Source organism: Conger conger, chromosome 6, assembly GCF_963514075.1.
Source record: "Conger conger chromosome 6, fConCon1.1, whole genome shotgun sequence".
In the NCBI taxonomy this organism is placed as follows: domain Eukaryota; kingdom Metazoa; phylum Chordata; class Actinopteri; order Anguilliformes; family Congridae; genus Conger; species Conger conger.
In genome coordinates, this window is record NC_083765.1 from 37,022,887 (window position 1) to 37,044,385 (window position 21,499).

General features: G+C 44.3%; 1 protein-coding gene across 1 annotated transcript; it reads right to left on the reverse strand.

The window, feature by feature from the left end:
- Positions 1-657: 657 nt before the first annotated feature.
- Positions 658-21,151, reverse strand: mlycd (malonyl-CoA decarboxylase). Its single transcript, XM_061244979.1, has 5 exons — positions 20,544-21,151; positions 7,466-7,578; positions 6,774-6,930; positions 6,174-6,326; positions 658-1,416 (listed from the first exon to the last, which is right to left on the reverse strand). The coding sequence occupies exons 1-5, from the start codon at positions 21,096-21,098 to the stop codon at positions 877-879; spliced, it is 1,518 nt and encodes a 505-aa protein (XP_061100963.1). The 5' UTR covers positions 21,099-21,151; the 3' UTR covers positions 658-876.
- Positions 21,152-21,499: the final 348 nt, after the last annotated feature.

Consider the following 21,499-nt stretch of genomic DNA (forward strand, 5'->3'; position numbering starts at 1 on the left):
AGGCCATATTTGCACAACAAAATTGAGGGGCTTGCTTGGTATAGATTATGTAAATGATGCAGTCTCTCCAATGGCCTGTGCTGAATTGCAATACGTGTATGTGCAAGAATATAAGTATCAGATGCATTTATCTGCAATTTCAAAAAGTATTGAGTGCTTTTCAGTTATTTGGCATCAACATTTTCATTTCATTTTTAGACAGTTTGAATATAAGCAACAGTGACAATGTTTAGATTTTGAATGAAATTTTGAGTATGCTGGACTACTTTGGTCTTTGTGTGTGTGGAATATAAATAGAACTGTGATCAGTAGAACTGTGTTCTGTGCTGTGTACATAAATATTAATAATTGTGAACTGGGCACATTACTGAAAAAAATAATAATGAACTTAATAATGAACTGCTATACTTGCTATTTTCATTTGACAGGATCATTACCTCTATATTCTCAAAATGAATGCAGCAGAAAAGAAATGCCACATAACTAATTTTTACACAATAAATAATAACATCAAAGCTGATAGCCTGCTTCAAACAACCTTTTGGTGTTTGTTTCAGGTCATAAATTTCAATGAGACATACTATATTTGCGAGATAACCCACGATGAACAAGTAGAATTTTCTGTGAAAACAGTGAGAGGCAAGATAATGCATCATCTCAGAAAAAGATGTGATTTATTGCCCTATTCAAAATATTTTTGTTAGTTTCCATTTTATTTTTTGTAGTGCACGTACAAGAGAAATCACTCAAGATAAATGCAACTCTTGGATTTGACTAAAGTAACTCCTCTCTGGAGCAGGACAGAGCCTAACTCTACAGGTTTTCAGCTGTAAAGCCATTGAACACAAAGGTGCCCTTGAACACCAGGGAACAGTGTCACAGTTTACTGTTTTTCTGGTACTGTGATACCAAACCGAGCACCTGGTCGGATGCTGCGATGGCCTTGTTCTGCAGGTAGGAGGCGCTGTTGCCGGCCGTCTCCTGCAGGAAGTAGCGGTAGTTGACCATGATGCCGCAGGAGCTGCCGATGCCGCGCGGGCTGGTGTCCGCCATCCAGTTGAGCCTCCACATGGTGGCGCCGTTCTGCAGGTGGAAATTGGCGACAGGGTTGAGGGCGTAGCCGCGCCTCTTCTCTCCGTACAGGTACCAGGCGCACAGGCGCATGAGGGCCGGCTCCAGGGCCCGCGCCAGACCGTCCGACCGCACCCAGTCGCCACTGCCCAGCAGCTTCCGCAGGGAGTCCGCGGCCCCGACCTCCGACCCCGTGACCTCCGCCACCTCCCGCCACTCCTGCTCCGTCAGCAGCCCCGCCCCTCGGCCCTCCTTAAGCTGAGAGCTCAGCTGGCCCTGCAGCCAGGCGCAGAACCCGGGGATGGGCGACAGGCTGGAGAACTGGGAGATGTGGGGAAACTCACCCTAGAGAGAGGAGGGAGAGAGGGAGAGTGAGTAATTTAAGGCAGGAAGGGAATTGAGTGCTGTCCCATTCGAAAGTTTGCAAAAAAGGATGTAATGTGCCTTCATTTGGACGATTCTGAAGGCAGGATGCATGCATCCTCTGCCGGATACTTATATCCCATAAGTCTTTGTAATTAACCATAGGCTTCCTAATTCCATGAAATTAATGGCAGCTAAAAACAGCGGCACAGAGTTTGCACAGAACTGAGAACAGAAAAGAGCTGTTGTAGTTATATATTTTTTTAAACTACATTTGAATTACTTCCCACACTGAAATAACGTAGCTAATGACTAAATAGCGTAAGCCTCCATGAGCTTTCCATGAACTAGGCAGCTAATGCCTACCTTACACTAGAAGAAAATAGGTATGACACACTCCCACATCTAACAACAACATGTCACAACTCCTAGTTTTTAGTCTCAGAGGTGCACACATTATTTGAAGACTGAGAATCATGCAGCATCGCACATTATAAGACTCCAGCAGGGCTCTCTCAGAGATGTATTATCAAAGATGCACTCGCCTCTTCTTCTTATGAAGAAAAACAGGAAGGCAGTACTGTGGACAGTGAAAGAGCAGGAAAATGCCACCTGCCACACTGCACAAACTGCTCGGGAATACTTTGAGGAACATGATGAAGAGTTCAAGGTGTTGCCCTGGCCTCCAAATTCCCCAGATCTCAATCTGATCGAGCATCTGTGGGATGTGCTGGAACAACAAGTCTGATCCACGGCAACTCCACCTCGCAACTTACAGGACTTAAAGGATCTGCTGCTAACGTTGTGGTGCCAGAAAACACAGGGCACTTCAGAGGTCTTGTAGAGACCATGCCTCGTTGGGTCAGAGCTGTTTTGGTGGCAATTAGAGAACCAACAGCATGTTAATATAATCTTTTGGCTCATTCGTGTATACTTTATATCTAACTATAGTAAGCAGGATGTAATCAATCTAACCAAGCCTATATTTGTATATGTATAGCACGTACAAAGATTCTTTCAAGGACTGACAAGCACTAAAAATGGTTCAACTTTGCAATCAGAAAAATCTTCTTCCCTTCTGGGCATTTTTCCAAAGCACATGTATCAAACAGAGTCACGATGGGAGTCTTAGCCTTAGTCTTATTATTAGAATGGACTCTTTGCCACTGAGTGCTCCATTATAGGGCACTGCAGTCAGTGACAACTTGGCCGTGAGAGGCAGGCCAATTCAGAAAGAATCGCCACACCACATTTCTGAGCTCACGGCAGGAGCAAGCGCCCCCCTCTGGCAGGATGCCATGGCGTTAGCTGCCATCTTCCTTTCCTTTCTCTCTCTCCCCCTCGCTACCTCTCGCCCACTTTGAAATCTGTTCTCTCCTTCCCTGACCTCTGTGTCTCCCATGCTGCATCTTCTTTCTCCTTCGCCTCTCTCTCTCTCTCTCCCCCTCGCTCTGCCGGCATAAGCAGGCACGGTGCTCTCAGGGCGGTTGACACGAGATGAACGGAATCGCTCTCCGATAAAACTATGTCTCTCAGTGGCCTGAGATAACCTCTCTCACCTGATGATCTTCTGCCTCATTCCCTCTCCCTCACTTCTCATTCTCTCTTCATTCATTCAATCAGTCTCTCCTTCCCTCAATAATATCTTTGGGTCATTTGTTTTCAGGTTCTCTCATTAGTTATTTTGGCATGCATTGCCAGGCTGACCTTATGAAGTAATGCCTCTCCAAGCAAATTACATTTATATTCAGACATTCATCAGATGCTCTTATCCACTGAAACTTGTATGTTGGTTTAGACAACACTGCTGATCTAGGTCATTAGGACCAAAACTTAGAGAATACATAGAAAATGCTTAGGTCATAAGGTCATGTAGCTACACGTACCCCCAAAAACCATGTTTGCTAGCTTACCTGGATTGTGATAGAAATAGCAACAGTTTGAGTTTGTTAGCAAAAACCTTTTCAGTGACAGTATGGAGTGCACTCAGAAAGAGATGGGTTAACCATCCCACTCCATGTTTATATATTTATGGAGATGGGCCTAGAAAAAAAAGGTAATTTGAATCTATCAAGCCGAATGCCTCCTGCTTTTCCAGCCAATTCTCTCCTCATTTAATAAAAGGTAGCTTTAGCTCCCAGACACACAATCTCTCCCACTCTCATGATGATCGATGGTGACAGCTGAAATTTCATTATTTCTCCCTCTCTCTGCCCCTAGGGCACCACAGGCTGGCACAATCCAGCTGCAGTCCCCTCTCTGGCCTCCAGGGGGTGACGCAGAGCTGGGATGAGATGGGCGCCCATCACAGGAACAAAACATTGACCAGGGACAGGGTGGAACATCAGGTGAAGAGAAAAGAATATCATATTACAGAAAAAATATGGTGTTTGAGAATGACCGAACGTGACGGACGGCAAATGGGTATTGTTAAAAAAAGAGGAAGAAAACACATCAAACAAAACAAAATATTAAAAAAGAAAGGAAAAATTGAAAAATTCTGGTGCAAAAAGAAGCCCTGCTGCTACTTTATTCTCTGTCTCTTTCCATTAAGCCTGATGGAAGCCTGTAATTGGGTACAAACAGGCTCCTTGATGGTGATGATGTCAGTGAGATTGGGATTGGGGAGAGGTGGGAAATGTGACAGTGGGTTCCTCGGGTCAGAGTGAATGACAGTGGAGAGGCCCACTGAATTATGTATAATTGTGAGGGGTTGCAGAGGTTGAAAGCTGCCGTCTGCGGTTCAATGCTCACACGTACGCACACACCCGAGTTCTCCACTCTCCAGAATGCCCCTTCAGTTGTGGACAATGCAGTAATCCTCCAACACGCCTCAGGTGCCCTAAATTCTGATAGCAAAAGGACAAACCAACTGACCACTCAACCAGGCCTTGGACAGGCCTACAGAGCTACTCAACCCTGGCCCTGAAGACAACACAATACCTACAGGGCTACTCAACTCTGGCCAGGACGAGACCACATTACCTACAGAGCTACTCGACTCTGGCCCTGAAGACACCACAATACCTACAGAGCTATGTGACCCAGTCTCGAAAGGGCCCTTACAGAAACAGTCTCCTGACACCATGAATCCCACCTTGATTGGCCTGATTTGGTCTCTCCCCTGTCAGTACAGAAGCCTTGGAAGTCAACCCCATAAATTACAGGGGCCTTATTTGCATAAAATCTCTTTTTTTCCCCACAGTGAAATTTTCACTAAATATGATCACAGAATATCTTTTGAAAACATTAAAACTCACACTTCTGTATTATGTATCTGTAACTATTTTATGATACCATTGCTTTAGCAATAATGGTTCCTTATTTTGTAACATATATGGTGGAAAAACAAAGGTTGGGGGACCTCATCATCTCTGCATTTTGGAAATCCACAGATGACAGGAATCAGGGTAAAGTCTTCAAATTCTGCTCAGTATGCAACTAGCTAGGGGTATGGTCTTACAGTGATGACTGAGTAGCTTCTAGTGGTGTATAGTTTTTTAGGCTTGCATAAAACCAGACATTTTTTCACCTGAGTAAACCAACCATAACTTTTTCAGTACACATGCTGCCACCGTTAAACAACAAACATTCTTGAGACTGTATGCCTAAAAAGGTTGATGTTTTCCAACATAAAATAATAATTTGCGATGCCCCAGTTTAATTAGGCTATTATCTGACTTACAGTGTTGACATTTAAATAGAACTATTAAAATGGCACAAAAAATGCTATTAAATTAGCCAGTACTCCAGATAATTTTTTTTCATAAATAACATACAACCCCATAAGCAGTATCAGTTACACGGTTAACCATTTACAAAATGGGAGGGTAAATGTTTACAAAAACCGATGATCTGTTACGTCCCTAGTTATTATTATAATTATTGTTGCAATTTCTTTTACAATCTTCTGGAGTTGCAAGGAGAAGGAGGTTGAGACGGAGATGTGAAGGTGAGGGTGAGGGTGACAGGCAAGGGGGAGTGAAGACCCTTTGTTCTCACAGCATGTGTTTGTAGCCGGGGGCAGAAAGCCTCTAATTCAGGGCACTCAGCTACTCACTCAGTCACTCACTCAGGGACACTGTATCATATGCTGTTGTAACCCATGTGACACTGCTCACAAGCGCCTTTAATGTGTGAGTACAGTGCCACACATTGGTTAGGAACATTCAGAACTCTGAAAGAAGGTAAGTGGAGGTGGAGGTTCAGCCTAAGTGAAGAGGTTGATGCTTAGAATAGCTTGCTAGAGCCGCGGTGGCGCAACAGGCTAAGACGCAGCAGACTTGCGGTTGCAGTTGCACACCGGGGACCGGGGTTCGATTCTCGGTCCTGTTTGGCCGGCTCACGTGGGGCAGCAATAATTGGCTCGCTGCTCCAGAGGGAGGGACTTGGCAGGGTTATTAGATCGCCGCACAATAAGCACCTCGGGCGCCTCGGAATCACGGCAACGGGCACGAGACGAGACGGCTTGAAGAAGGCGTGTCGCTCTCATTCGGGCCGCCGAGGGACGGGGTACGGGCGGTACATCTAATACGACTACCTCCAATTGAATCAGACGAGGTACAATTGGCTACCAAATTGGGAGAAAAAGGGAAAAATCTGGAAAAAAATTTTAAAAATAAGAATAGCTTGCCAGGTCATGTATCAGACACAAGCACCTTGAGGGTAGAGACCAAAAGGGAGACCAGTCGAGTCCAGCCTAGATGGCTTGATTTGGGTGTAGCTCTTGTGCCACCCACCTGCAGCTTGCGCACCACCCTCTTGACAAGGTAGGTCCCCAGATCCACAGCCTGCAACCCAGCCTGGGTGGACGAGAGGGAGTAGAAAATGGCAGAATTGATCTTGTTTACGTCCTCCTCAGTGTCCAGAGTTGCAAACTCCCGCAGGATGGTCTGTGGTGAGTAAGGAAAAAAGGATATAGGATAGCGAGAGAAAGATACATAAAGAGAGAAAGACAGAAAAGTAAACATAACAGGCTTGTGGCTGACCAACTGACTGACTTGTGAAAATTGCGGAACATTCTAGATGCATTGTTAGTCAGAAGAGTTAGTCAGGTAAGACATTTGTACTCTGGTCTGAAACAGGGTTTGGAGAGCCTTGCCTTGGTACCCAGTACAAATTCTAGTTTAAGTATGCCATCAATACTGTACACGCCACAGTAACAGCGCATTACAATCTCTCTCAAATGTTTAATTAACCCTGCTGTGAACAGAATTATGGACATCAAGCTCCCACCAGGCCACCAATCAGTTTTTCGACAAATCAACTGAAGCGGTCCCTTTACCGACTGCAAGCCTGACCAAACCCCTGCTCCGTTGCCGGATGGGTGGGGCTCTCACCTGGATGTTGCTGGAGATGTCCTCGGTCAGGGCCACGTGCAGGACGATCAGCGGCTCTCCAGGCATGGCGGCGTGGGTGAAGGCAAAGCAGCGGCGGTACGGACCCACTCGGCGCTTAATGTCCGTCCAGTTCCTCACGGGGTGAACCGCCTCGTACCTGGGGTAGGGGTGGGGGTTACTGAGGGATCGCACCTGCGAAAAAAATGTGTGTGGGTGCGTGTGCTTTTGTGTATTACAAACTAATGTGCGGTATCTCTTGTCTGTATGTGTTTGTGTATTCGTACATAGCATTTCTGTGCGTTATGTCTTTTATAGTGTGTAATATATCTAGTGCATGAAGTGTGTGTAGTGAGTGCGTGCAGTGAAGTGCTACTCAACTCCAAGTCCTGTGGGCGGTAGTGTCTGCAGGCATTTGCTTCAACCGTGCGCTACGCCACGCCATTTCCACTCATTAGCTTATTATCTGAATAATTTGTGAAATCAGGTGGTAGGAGCAAATACCTGCAGACACTATGGCCCGCAGGATGTGGAGTTGAGTAGCGCTGATGCAGTGTATAGAGTGCAGTGTGTATAGAACATGCGGTGCATAATTTGTGGTGAACACAGTGCGCGTAGTGCATAGCGTGTAGTGTGTATGGTACATGTAAAGTGTGTAGTGTGTACGTGTAGTGTTTAGCATGTGTATTACTAACTGGCTGATCTTTTGAAGGAGCTCGCAGGGGGACAGCCAGGTGACCCTCTCCAGATGAAGCAAACCAACAGAAAACCATTCTGACAGCAGGCCTTTCAGGGTCCCATTGAGGTCCTGAAGGGCAGGGAGACAAGGCAAATCAACACCAACGGACGTAAAACAACCAAACTTGCACACCCTCTCTGTGTGTGGACCCTGCTCTCATTCATATATACAGTCACAGTGGGAAGAGCTGTAGAAGTTCTAATTATAAGATCACTGCTTTACAGCTCAACAGGCTCCTACAGGTCTTAAATTACTCAGGACAACGGCCGGAGTACGAATGTTAGCAGGGGGCACAGTGCAGAAGCGGTTTTGACCATGACTGCGGTTGAAGGGTTTCTGGCTAAATGAATTTATGATGCAATTTATCTACAGTTGAGTTATTTGTCCATTTTCTGAGAAGGATGCGTAAGAGGGCAGCAGCGGGGATTTGGGTTTTTATTGTCTTCCTTTCAGCAGTGTTTATTTGCTTTTTGGATGTTTTCATTAGTCGCTGTGGTTGTGCACAATGAGGATTTATGGAGAAAAGGAGCTTGGGTAAGTGCAATCAGCTCTCAGGGTCACTTTTCATTTAAAAGGAGAGAGAGAGAGGGAGCAAAGCACCCCTACACACACACATACATACATACCCAAGCACATTGCTCTCTAAGCAGACACTGACACATCAACACACGCACACTGACGCGCACACACAGATACACCAATGCACACGCAGATACACCAAAGCACACAGACACACACGTGCACAAACACACACACACAGCCCACTTCAAACATACATATACGCTCACAAGCATGCCATTTTCTCTGATTGTTCTACTTGTTTCTCTGAAGTTCCTGCACTTCTACACTTTGTGGTATATGAATTCTATTCACATTTGTCATTTTGCAAAATTGACCTGGATTTGAATTTGCAACTCTTCAGGCCACATTACTTATTCAGAACTGCTGTCCTTTCCGCTCTGAGCAGTCCTCTTCACACTGAATATCATATGCTGATTTAGCCCATTCGTGCCGGGTCAGCTGGCTTTCTCCTGGGCTGAATGTTCATGTATGAGCGAGCACAGTACAGGTGTGAGTGTATGGGTATATGTACACTCACCGAGCATTTTATTAGGAACACTTATTGATGCGATTATCTAATCAGCAAATCGTGCGGCAGCAGTGCAATGCATACAATCATGCAGATAGGGGTCAGGAGCTTCAGTTAATGTTCACATCAACCATCAACCAGAATGGGGAAAATATGTGATCTAAGTGACTTTGACCGTGGAATGATTGTTGGTGCCGGAAAGGGTGGTTTGAGTGTCTCAGAAACTGCTGATCTCCTGGGAATTTCACACACAACAGTTTCTAGAGTTTGCAGAAAATGGTGTGAAAAACAAAAACAACCAGTAAGCCTGCAGACAGAAACACCTTGTTAATGAGAGACGTCAGAGGAGAATAGCCAGACTGGTCAAAGCTGCCAGGAAGGTGAACACACAATGCGTCAAACCTGTAAGTGGATCGGCTACAGCAGCAGAAAACTTAATAAGTCTAATAAATACCTAATACAGTGCTCAGTGAGTGTATATCAGTTTGTTACTTTGTTTGTGTGTGTTAATGTGGGAGAGAGAGAAAGAGACAGACACAGAGGGAGAGAAAGAAATTGAGAGAGGGGAGGGGGGGCAAATCATTGAAATGTAAAATAATAATTCCGGGAGACTGAGTCCTAAACACTGCAGTACAATGCATATGTAAAACATCAAAGCAATGCTAGAAAAATGTGGCTTAAGAACACATAAAGACAGGAAAAGGCCATTCAGCCCATCTGAGCTCGCAATTTACACCACCTGCATCAAACCTGCACTTGAGCAACCAGTAGGTTTCAGCTCGACGCTATCCCATCCACTTATCATTTTCTTTCTTAAGAAAAGGGCTACCTCCCTTTATTATCCTTCCTCATAACTTTTACACCAGGAACCGGTTTAGTTGCCCAACTTTGCATTTGCATTCAGAAACTGGACACTCTCACAAAGGTGCTTTACAGAGAAAACAGAAAGGAAAAAAAAACCTCAAACACTCAAATGGTGGTGAGTAAAAACTGTCCAATGGGAGGAGACCTCAGGAGGACCCTGGATCCAGAGGGGAGGCCCATCCTCCCATGTCTGGCCTGGTGTAATAGAAATGCATGAAACGCACAAGGGACAAGACCCCATCTTCTCAACCTTCACACAAAGGTCCTGCGTTTGAAATGCAAAACATCTCCAAATGCAAGATAACAGTCGCCATACTGGTAATGGCAGCAAAGCCACCGCACTGTAATCTAACCGGCGTCCAGGCGGGAAAGGAGAGGCGAGGAGAAGACGGATCAAACAGCCCTGAAGTGGCGCACTTCAAACTGGAGGATACCTGCGTCGCTACCAATCCCATCTCCAGCCTCAGCACAACAAATTATGCACATTTTTCATTAGGCCGGAGTGGGCTTCCTCAGCAGACGCGGAGTTGCGCGGTGGCCCGCTTGCTTTGAGCTCGGTGAATACGCAGTACTCAGGACACAGCTGGTACTAGCAATAAAGAACCCACTCCTTTATCCCATGGCAAACAAGTGCGGGGAACAATCAGCCGACACATGCATTTCCATGACAATGTCATCCCATACACATCAGAAGGAAGACGGAAGAAACTCTTGAGATAAAACATGTATGTTGGGGATCTCAATTTCCAGTCCAGAAGAACTTTAGGATAATGCAAATTTCTACACTTCACTTCTGTATGTACCCAGGACCGTAAAATATGTAGCAGATACAGCAGCAAATACAGTTCTCATCTGACAACCGCACGATACAAATATAATTTAATGGATTAATAAATTCATGAAAGAATCAATCAGTGCGTTTTTGAACTGACCGACAATGCTTCTTTGGTAGCCTATTACCATATATCATTAATTAAATTGCATCATTTGCACAGGGGACGCGTCCCCGAATATCTGAGAAAGCCTCATCTGTCCCCCGCAGTGTTCGGCCCACATTAAAACTGGGCCAGATCTGGATTATGCCAATTCCTCGGTGAAGACAATTCAGGCCTAAAGGGTGTTGAAAGACTTGGAAAACCAGCAAACGCTGCAGCCGGTAGGAAGTGAGTTTCAGGTCCCTGGTCTGTGTATGCGTACATAGCCACTATTCCGCACCTTCATGATTGGATAGCCTTGGACTTGGAGCACCATGGCGACAAACAACAAAAGCACGACCACAGAAGCGTGTCAGGGAGGTGGAGCCAGGGACCCCAGCAGCCTTTCCTTTTCTGAGATACCGCAGGTCACCGGAGAACAGATGGGAAAATCGATGGGCGAAAAGTGAAAATAAATGTGCTTTAGAATTCATACTGACAGCCCTGGCAGTTCTGATAACTGCACACCCCTAGAACGAGGAACCTTCATTATTTAACTGCTAATAAGCCCTCTCGTTTTTTTTGGTGTATTTCAAGTCTACGTTGTTTTTAATCAATGAAATGGCTGTCAATGTCTGCTACTGTTCTGTACCAATCTATTGTTTTTAACTCAGTTGCCGATTGCTTGTTTGTAGTAGAAGCTGAGATACCCACGGTATTCAAGTCTTGTCACAAACATAGTTGAAGAGACAAGACAGGCTGCATGGTCTGTCCTCTTCATTACGTACTTCCACCACCTTACTGTAAGGTTGGACCTGGAGATTCACTTTTCTAGAACAGAAATAGTGGTACCAAGTGGTTTGTGCTCTGTGCGATATCTATTTGTTCACTCGCTTGGCAAACCTGCCCAAGCCTTCTTGCTCTAATGGTGAAGCAGCAGCTGAAAACCTCAACCCAAAACCTGGCAAGAATCGACGGAAGGTAAACTTTTTCTGTATGGAAAAAAACCCCATTGAGAACAACTTACATACTATGTGGGAACAATAAGGTTAACAGTAATGTGGGATAAAATAAAATAATTGTGTAACTACTAGACTTGTGCAATGCAGTAAATTTGCTTTTTCTCAACAACAAAAAAAGCTTTGTGGGGGTTCTTCAAAGGATCTATCCACCATGAAGGGTTTTTTCTGAACGGCTGCGCAAAAATGTCCTATTAACTCAAAAAAGCTGCTGGATATGATGAATGAATGCATGATATGCTTAACGACCACACCAGTATATATATTTTACTCTGTAATTATACTCTTTCCACTGTTCAGTTGGCCGCCAATGTACCATTGGATTTAGAAACTGAATTTGAAATATTTTTATCAGATCTAATAGAAGGAGAGTTCTACCCCTGCTCACCAGCTTGCAGTAAGTAATACCATGCACACTGAGGCTATAGAAAAACATCCTAAATAAAGGGCTTTGCCAACGAATGCAATAGAATTAGAATTATAGTGAAAATGCCTGGATTTTTCCTTTAAGGGGCCAGCGTGAGAATACAATGTGACTGTGCCAATGGCTCTGACCCACTATGTTGAAAATCCACTTTCTTCTTAGTTGGAACCAGCTGGAACCTACTCTAAGGTATGAACATCAAACAAGCAGCCTAGACCCCACTGGAATATCTTGTTTACATTGCACTTCAGCAAACAGCACTGAAATGACTAGTCTAGTGTGAAAAACAGGTGCCTGGATGGCTTATCCTGTTAAAACACTGTTCTAGTGTATGGATAGACCCCACACACAGTCTGTCTGGTATTAAGTCAACCAGCGTTCCAGTGCCAAGCAACCCAAGAGGGCAACACAAAATTGGCAGTAGCGTTGCCCAAAGAGGGAGGGTAACTCATTGCTCACAAGCAAACCCTGCTGGTCTCCCACTGTCTGCTTTTAATTGCAGTTATTTATCTGACTTACAGTTGATAAGACTAAGCAGGGGACAATCCCATCCCCCCTTCCATGTTGCTGAAGACCTACTGTACGTGAAATATCTTCCCTCAGCTCTGGGCAAGCTGGACGTGCAACCCGCTGCAGTTTGACTTTGCTTGTTTCAGAAAAGAGCACAGACTAGCATGAGCTCTCCCAAAAGAGCGACATCAAACTTTCTCCCTTTTTCAGTAAAGAGGAAAAGAAGCGGCCAGCTATCTACAGGAGAGACGTCAAAGCATGAACAGTGCTGCCTAAAATGTTACATTACAGATGGATTCGGGCATTTATCATACATTCTTACTTAGAGCCGCTTACACACCTTCCTGTGTTACACACTGTTTACAATCCCAATTACTCAGCCGGATGTTTTTATTGAAGCAATTCAGGTTAAGTACCATGCTCAAAGGTGCAACAACAGAGTCCCACCAGGGAAGTTCATCTCTGAATTCCAACAGCCATATATGTGAGGAATGTCTGTTATGGAATGAGGAAGTTAGTCCTCCAGGAAGTAAACTAATGACGACTTGACCAGAGACGGAAGTCTTATTTCACAGGTGACAGGCCAGCCAAACATGAGACAAGAGCTCACAGAAGATGGCCAGTTTCAACCACGGACACAGAATATCCTGCAATATAATGTAAATATGTGGAACCATTCAAATATAATGAAAAATATTTGAGTTAAGCATTTTTCATTACAATTGTTGCACAGTATCAGAAAGCGGCTATATAAACGTTGTAATACCATGATAACATATTTTGTTGCAATAAACTTTCAGGTTCTGTAAAAGGAGCTATAAAACATCTGGACAAGCCCTATGCTAATTACCGCTTCTTCCGCAGCCAGCCCTGTCATCTGCCTCATCGTGGCCCATGAGGGTATCAGTGGTGAATGAGCAGCCAATGTGTGTCCATGTAGCACTGGCGCTAACTCACTGGGCTCAAAGATCTGGGGCAGAGTTCAGGTAGCTGCGTTCCTGAGGGGTATTTCAAGAGCTTGTGACCACTGGCTGCCAGCCTGTGCCAACTCTCATGGACACATATAAATGCACACACACACACACAAGCAAGCACATAGACACACAAGCTTGAACCATGTGCAGGCACATGAAAGATATATATGAAAATGCATTTAAGGAGCACAAAAGCACATACAAAAATAACTGCACACAAATGACAGCCACATATTTGCACAAGCCACATAAATTCACACAATGCACTCACACACACACACACACACACACACACACACACACAGCATAGATGTGACCTTACGTTTCTGAAACTACAGCAGGACTCAACTTTAAAAGCATCTAACGCCAAAGATTCAGGCCTCAGCGATCAGTGCCTTACCTCAGACCATGGAAATCTTCTCTGTGGCATGTTCTATGCCAAAACTAAACCACTTCATGTCCACCTGTCTCACTCTCAACCTTAAAGAAATTATTCCAAACACCTCCCATGTACAGAACTCCTGCTGCCATGTTACGTAGTATGCCAAGGCAAAAAAATCTAATCATAATATTTCTGCTTCACTAACCCATCTCTCCCAAAAGCCTTAATTAACCAATTAGCACTGCCCTCCCCATTAAAACGGTACCTTCCAAGACTAACCCTAGCTTTATTCATGAAGTAACCTAGCACACTTTCCAGCATTACCGTGGGTGTTAAACACATGGTCCAGTGTAATAAAGAGCTGTTAGCCCATCTTTTCGCACATTCCTGATACTACAAAACGTAATTAAAGATGCTTTTAACACCAGCACTGGCTAATTTATCCACAGTGGCACTCACTCTCTCATAGAGAAGTAGGCCTTCTGCAGCAGTGCTTTCAATCTTGTGTGCACTGTAGCCAAAACCATCAGTTACATAATCTCAAGTACACATTGCACTGCATTAGCTAAACTCTTATCTGCGGTGTTTGCGTAGCCATTTTTTACATACTACATTGAAACAGTTGGATATTTACCAAATAAATTTGCCATCTGTATCTTGCTCAAGAGTAAAACTGCAGGGACCAAGAATTGAAGCTCCTGAACCATTGCGCCATACTTCCACTTCACGCACACACCCTTAGAGATACTCCATTTTTTACCGTTTCTTTGCATGGCAGCTGATTTACGACGCTCACAATTTCACGGTACATTGCACGTCATGTAACCAACTGACTTGGTTGGATTTTTCACTGGGTAATTGCGGTGCAGTCAATTGCAGCAGAGTTAATCAGAAATTTTTCCCAAAAAAAGCCAAGATTCATTGAGCGCTCTACCTGCTACTCATGAGTAACTCACAGCTCTCGGCTCACTGAGTCCAGCACTCTGTAGGGCTGTCAACCGCGACAACAAAATAATGTGAATATTGCATTTTTAAAAAAATCGTGATTTGATCGTATTCAAATATTTCTGCATTGCCATTAAATGTATAGGATAATCGTAGGCAACTCTAGTCATGCGTATTATGTCAGGGGGGTGGCAATCAGGGCACAAAGGCAAAGGAAGGCAATACTCCGCTAAATGTTCTTATATAAGTCATTGGCAGAGAGTAACATGACAGAAATCCTTATTTACTACAAGTGAATTGGATCTTATTCAAGCAATATAACAATTTTAAAATTAAATCAACATTCCTTGTGCTCCATTTCTCCATCTTCATCTCAGCTGATGTACGCTGAGTGTTCTGGCGCAAAATGGCTGCTAGGAAATCACCCAGCTGGGTGCCACATACTGGCTACATACTGACAGTGGCCAAATTCATTTTCCTCCTTCATTTTAAAGTGCTTTGAGATGAAGAGCACAATTATAAATGCAATCTACTGCTATTCCACCAGTCTTCAGGCACATAGTCCAGCATTCCAACACTACTCCCTGGAACCAGCTTCAGTACTCAAACTACTACCCCTCAACTATCTCTCAGTTCTACAGTCCAGCACTCTAACCAGTGAGCTACACCACACTAACTATCACCCCTCAACTGTCTCTCAGTTCTACAGTCCAGCACTCTAACCAGTGAGCTACACCACACTAACTATCACCCCTCAACTGTCTCTCAGTTCTACAGTCCAGCACTGTAACCAGTGAGCTACACCACACTAACTATCACCCCTCAACTGTCTCTCAGTTCTACAGTCCAGCACTCTAACCAGTGAGCTACACCACACTAACTATCACCCCTCAACTGTCTCTCAGTTCTACAGTCCAGCACTCTAACCAGTGAGCTACACCACACTAACTATCACCCCTCAACTGTCTCTCAGTTCTACAGTCCAGCACTCTAACCAGTGAGCTACACCACATTAACTATCACCCCTCAACTGTCTCTCAGTTCTACAGTCCAGCACTCTAACCAGTGAGCTACACCACACTATCTATCACACCTCAACTGTCTCTCAGTTCTACAGTCCAGCACTCTAACCGGTGAGCTACACCACACTATCACCCCTCAACTGTCTCTCAGTTCTACAGTCCAGCACTCTAACCGGTGAGCTACACCACACTAACTATCACCCCTCAACTGTCTCTCAGTTCTACAGTCCAGCACTCTAACCAGTGAGCTACACCACACTAACTATCACCCCTCAACTGTCTCTCAGTTCTACAGTCCAGCACTCTAACCGGTGAGCTACACCACACTATCACCCCTCAACTGTTTCTCAGTTCTACAGTCCAGCACTCTAACCGGTGAGCTACACCACACTAACTATCGCCCCTCAACTGTCTCTCAGTTCTACAGTCCAGCACTCTAACCAGTGAGCTACACCACACTAACTATCACCCCTCAACTGTCTCTCAGTTCTACAGTCCAGCACTCTAACCAGTGAGCTACACCACACTAACTATCACCCCTCAACTGTCTCTCAGTTCTACAGTCCAGCACTCTAACCAGTGAGCTACACCACACTAACAATCACCACTCAACTGTCTCTCAGTTCTACAGTCCAGCACTCTAACCAGTGAGCTACACCACATTAACTATCACCCCTCAACTGTCTCTCAGTTCTACAGTCCAGCACTCTAACCAGTGAGCTACACCACATTAACTATCACCCCTCAACTGTCTCTCAGTTCTACAGTCCAGCACTCTAACCAGTGAGCTACACCACACTATCTATCACACCTCAACTGTCTCTCAGTTCTACAGTCCAGCACTCTAACCGGTGAGCTACACCACACTATCACCCCTCAACTGTCTCTCAGTTCTACAGTCCAGCACTCTAACCGGTGAGCTACACCACACTAACTATCACCCCTCAACTGTCTCTCAGTTCTACAGTCCAGCACTCTAACCAGTGAGCTACACCACACTAACTATCACCCCTCAACTGTCTCTCAGTTCTACAGTCCAGCACTCTAACCGGTGAGCTACACCACACTATCACCCCTCAACTGTTTCTCAGTTCTACAGTCCAGCACTCTAACCGGTGAGCTACACCACACTAACTATCGCCCCTCAACTGTCTCTCAGTTCTACAGTCCAGCACTCTAACCAGTGAGCTACACCACACTAACTATCACCCCTCAACTGTCTCTCAGTTCTACAGTCCAGCACTCTAACCAGTGAGCTACACCACACTAACTATCACCCCTCAACTGTCTCTCAGTTCTACAGTCCAGCACTCTAACCAGTGAGCTACACCACACTAACAATCACCACTCAACTGTCTCTCAGTTCTACAGTCCAGCACTCTAACCAGTGAGCTACACCACATTAACTATCACCCCTCAACTGTCTCTCAGTTCTACAGTCCAGCACTCTAACCAGTGAGCTACACCACACTAACTATCACCCCTCAACTGTCTCTCAGTTCTACAGTCCAGCACTCTAACCAGTGAGCTACACCACACTAACTATCACCCCTCAACTGTCTCTCAGTTCTACAGTCCAGCACTCTAACCAGTGAGCTACACCACATTAACTATCACCCCTCAACTGTCTCTCAGTTCTACAGTCCAGCACTCTAACCAGTGAGCTACACCACACTAACTATCACCCCTCAACTGTCTCTCAGTTCTACAGTCCAGCACTCTAACCAGTGAGCTACACCACATTAACTATCACCCCTCAACTGTCTCTCAGTTCTACAGTCCAGCACTCTAACCAGTGAGCTACACCACACACTATCACCCCTCGGTTCAACTCCAGATCTCAATATAATATGCCAAAATATCACACAGGCTTCAAGCCAATATGGTACGCAATGTTAACATTCTAATAAATGTGCAGCACTGAGGTTTAGTCACCGGGGTGACGCACTAACCAGATACAGCCATGGGCAACAGGAAGGCTCTCAGAAAAACAGTGAAAATTGCAGACCTGAGATCAGGGAGGCCAGCCCGTGTACAATCACACCCCCACGGTCAGGGCATGATGCGTCTCCTAAGACAGGGATTATAGCGCCGGCAAATTTATCTCACACGGAACACAGCCAAGAGGGAAAACCGGTGCAATATGCAGTTTTAAAAATGGTAAAAAGCCACCTACAGCATCACATATGACCTTATACCTACAAAGAGGACGGGCAATGACCGAAGGGCAGGATTAGACACACAGAGCCAAGCTGAGCAAGCAGCACTTAATTTATGAGCAATTCTATTTTGATCACCATCATCGCTATACAAAATGTGACCCATCCTGCACCAGAGAGATAGGGCTAGCCTTGCAGATGGCCCGTTCAGAAATTAAACCCTCCTGTCTGTAAGCACACTGGAGTGCACTGCACCCTTGATAAATATCTGTAAAAAATACTGTAAACTAAAAAATAATGCTTATTGACATAAGCTTTATTTTCCAAGATGTAAAACCCATTCTGGACTAAGGCACCCTATAGAAAGGCCCAGGAATCACAATGCATTTCAACAGTCATGTATCTTGACGAAAGGTCATATGACCAAATACAACATTGTTTAATACTTTAAACACCACTGGCCAAGATGACAGCCATGAGTCTTTTCCTATAATTTGTGATAAGGTTAGAGAACACATTTTGAGGGGTTTTTGACCAATCCTCCACACCAACTTTTAAGAATCCTGATATCCTTGTGTTTGCGCCCCCCCTTTTACGGGATTCAGGCCTGGAGACGGAGATGGCCATCCACAGAATATCAATGTTGTTTTCACCATTTCTGTGTGGATTTTGATGTATGTTTGGAGTCATTGTCCTACTGGACAATCTAGCCATGACAACTGTCAGCTTCCTAGCAGAGACAACCAGTTCGGTTGCCAAAAACGTTCTGGTACTTTGTTGATTTCATTGTACCATTGATTTAAATAGTGTCCATTGTCGATGCCGCGTATGGCCAAGTCATCTGACCATACCAGTCATAATCCAAATGAGGTTTGGCAAACTCCAGATGCTTGGTTTTGTTTATTATGCTCAGTAAGGGCTATCTTCACGCCACCCTCCCAAATAGTTTGTTGGTTGAGGTGCCATTTTACGGTTCTTTTTGAGACTTGGTGACCCCAAGATTCAACCAATTTCTGCAGTTCTTTAACTGTGATCCTTGGGTTCTTTATGGCCTCCCTCACCATCTTCCTTACCATCTGTGGGGGCAACGTGCACTTGCGTCCTCTTCCTGCCAAGTCTGCAACCATTCCATGTTTTCTATATTTAAGCAATAACTAACGAGAGGCAGTAATAATAATAACAATATAGATATTATAGACACAATGAAATTAATAGTTTTTTTATTAACAGTTTCCTTACAAGAATAATTTACAAGTAATTCCGCATGCTTGTAAGTAGCGCCACGTGATTGCTATGCAACGTTGTTGGTCTGCAAAACTCGCTAGCTAGTTAGCTTGCAAGCTACAAGAGTTTATGTATTTTTGTGTTTATTTATACCATTGTGCAAGCACTGAAAAACTGTCCTCATTCGTATCACGTTCCGTGTGTGTACTCGTTTTATTATTTGAAGCGCTGCACTGCTTTTCCACGTTTCGGTCACCCTAAAGCTATCACACTTCTGTCAGCTCACGGACACAAATCTCTCTCGCAAAAAAGACCCTCATCGGATAGTTTCTGAATCACGTTGAAACGGAAGCAGTGTGTAGCTCTGCGTCCCTGATTGCTTGCCAATTCTGGGCAACATAGTTTGTTGCAAGTGGTTGACGAGCTTCGGCTAGCATCTTTTTCCATTTTGACCGAAATGGCTGGATACAAAATGGTACTGGGGACAAGGGCCCCTGATATTCCACTCCCTGATCAAATGAGGCAATACTGGGTCTGCAGCTTGGTGGAGTTCAGAGCCATCAGTGAGCACATCAACATCCAGCATTGATATCAATCTTTCATAGGAATTGTAGCCCACTTTGTAGCCCACTCTGTACCAGAAAATTCTCAAGGAGAATGTTTGGTCATCTGTCCATGGGCTGAAGCTAAAGCATAATAGGGTTATATAGCAAAACAATGATTCAAGACACAAAAGCAAGTCCACATCTAATTGACTGAAAAAAAGAAAAGTTTTGGAGTGGTCTAGACTCAAATCCAATAGTCCTGACTCAAATCCAAAAGAGATGCTGTGGCAGGAACTTTCTTGGAAAAAGTAGTTAATGCTGAAAATGTGCCAATTTGTCTTTTTTCAAAACGGAAGAATTGGTTAAAATTCCTCAACAGCAATGTGAAAGACTGATATCAAATTATAGGAAGTGTTTGGTTGCAATTATTGCTGCAAAGGGTGGGAGAAATATGCAATAATAAACAAAATCAGAAAGGGGGCAAATACTTTTGCATGCCACTGTAACTGCCCTTTCTTCTTTACTCAACAAAACAGGCCTTGCAAACAGACAGCCCTGTCAGGAAGCCCTATCAACCCTGAGACAACACTGGTCCATTCAGGTCTACCAACAATTTGGGGATTTTGTTAAATCGAGAATGGCTTTAAATAACGGAACAAAAAGTTCAGTGATGATGGAAACTTCTGAAACTGAAGCTTTTGAATAAAACATGCCAAATGGCATTTCTGAAATTAAGCATAATAATAATAATAATAATAATAATAATAAGTGTATGTACCTTTTTATTATTATTATTATTATTATTATTATTATTATTATTATTATTATGACCATTTCTATATAGAGGATGCTTCATGTTAAATACGTTTTACTAAATTTTATCTGAAAACCAAAAAGCGTTTGATATTAAGATTGGCAACACAGGGCCACTATACTCGTTTAAAGCAATATTCATTATTTACCCTTAAGAGAGGACTTTCGCTGGCTTTGGAGGAAATTATTTCGATCAAGTCTGCGCGTAGGTCCACCAAAAACTTCACTCCTCCTTCTACCCTGCTAATATGACCGAATAGATGTCTGTAACGAGGGGTCAGGCTGTAGCGTAGTCTGTCCTCCACTTGAAGGACTGTCGGCAAGTCCCGGAGCTGCGTTTCGACTACTTTCGCTCCCAGCTCTGAAACGCTTTTGTGGTCCACACCGAAATCCCGTGACAGTCTGTCTAGGAACTCAAGCTTTTGCTCCTTATCTAAGCTTCTGTAAAAATGCATAAACTCCACGCTGCTTGACTCCGGGATAGGCGGAGACTTATCTCTCGTCTCATATGTGGGTAAGGGAGCCACAGTCCTCTTCAGCAGTTCCTCCATGGTTTTGACAAGGCTCTGGTCGGGAGAGGTCGTGTAGCAGCGCACGTTCCGACAGTCCCTGGCTGTTAATTTGATGGCAGTGCCAAGAACGCCTCGGTGTATCCAGCCCCTTGCACCGCAGCGTAGTGTACACAATAAGTGTAAAGATATCATCGCAGTCTGGAAGCAGCGGACCTACCAAAATAAACGTGTAACCCGGGTACAGTATGTGCGCCTTTCCGGTATCTTAAAGGGACAGCGTCCTATTTCAGGACTCGTTTGTGTCGAATAAAAGGGATATTCCTCCATATAGTCAATAAACTGTTCATTCATGCATCCAACGGTTATAAACTGGTTTTGGCATCGTGTAAATTGTCATCTTGTGTATTGATGAATAAATGCCATGTGTTGCTCATTCACATTGAGTGTACGTATATTTGTTTTTAATTCAGATGGAATACTTTTGCATGCCTTGCAAAACAGCATTGGCATTTACTTTGATGTATGCTTGGCATGCTAAGATGACTCTAAAATATTATTTCAATGGTTAGCGGCCTCACTGGATAATACAGATA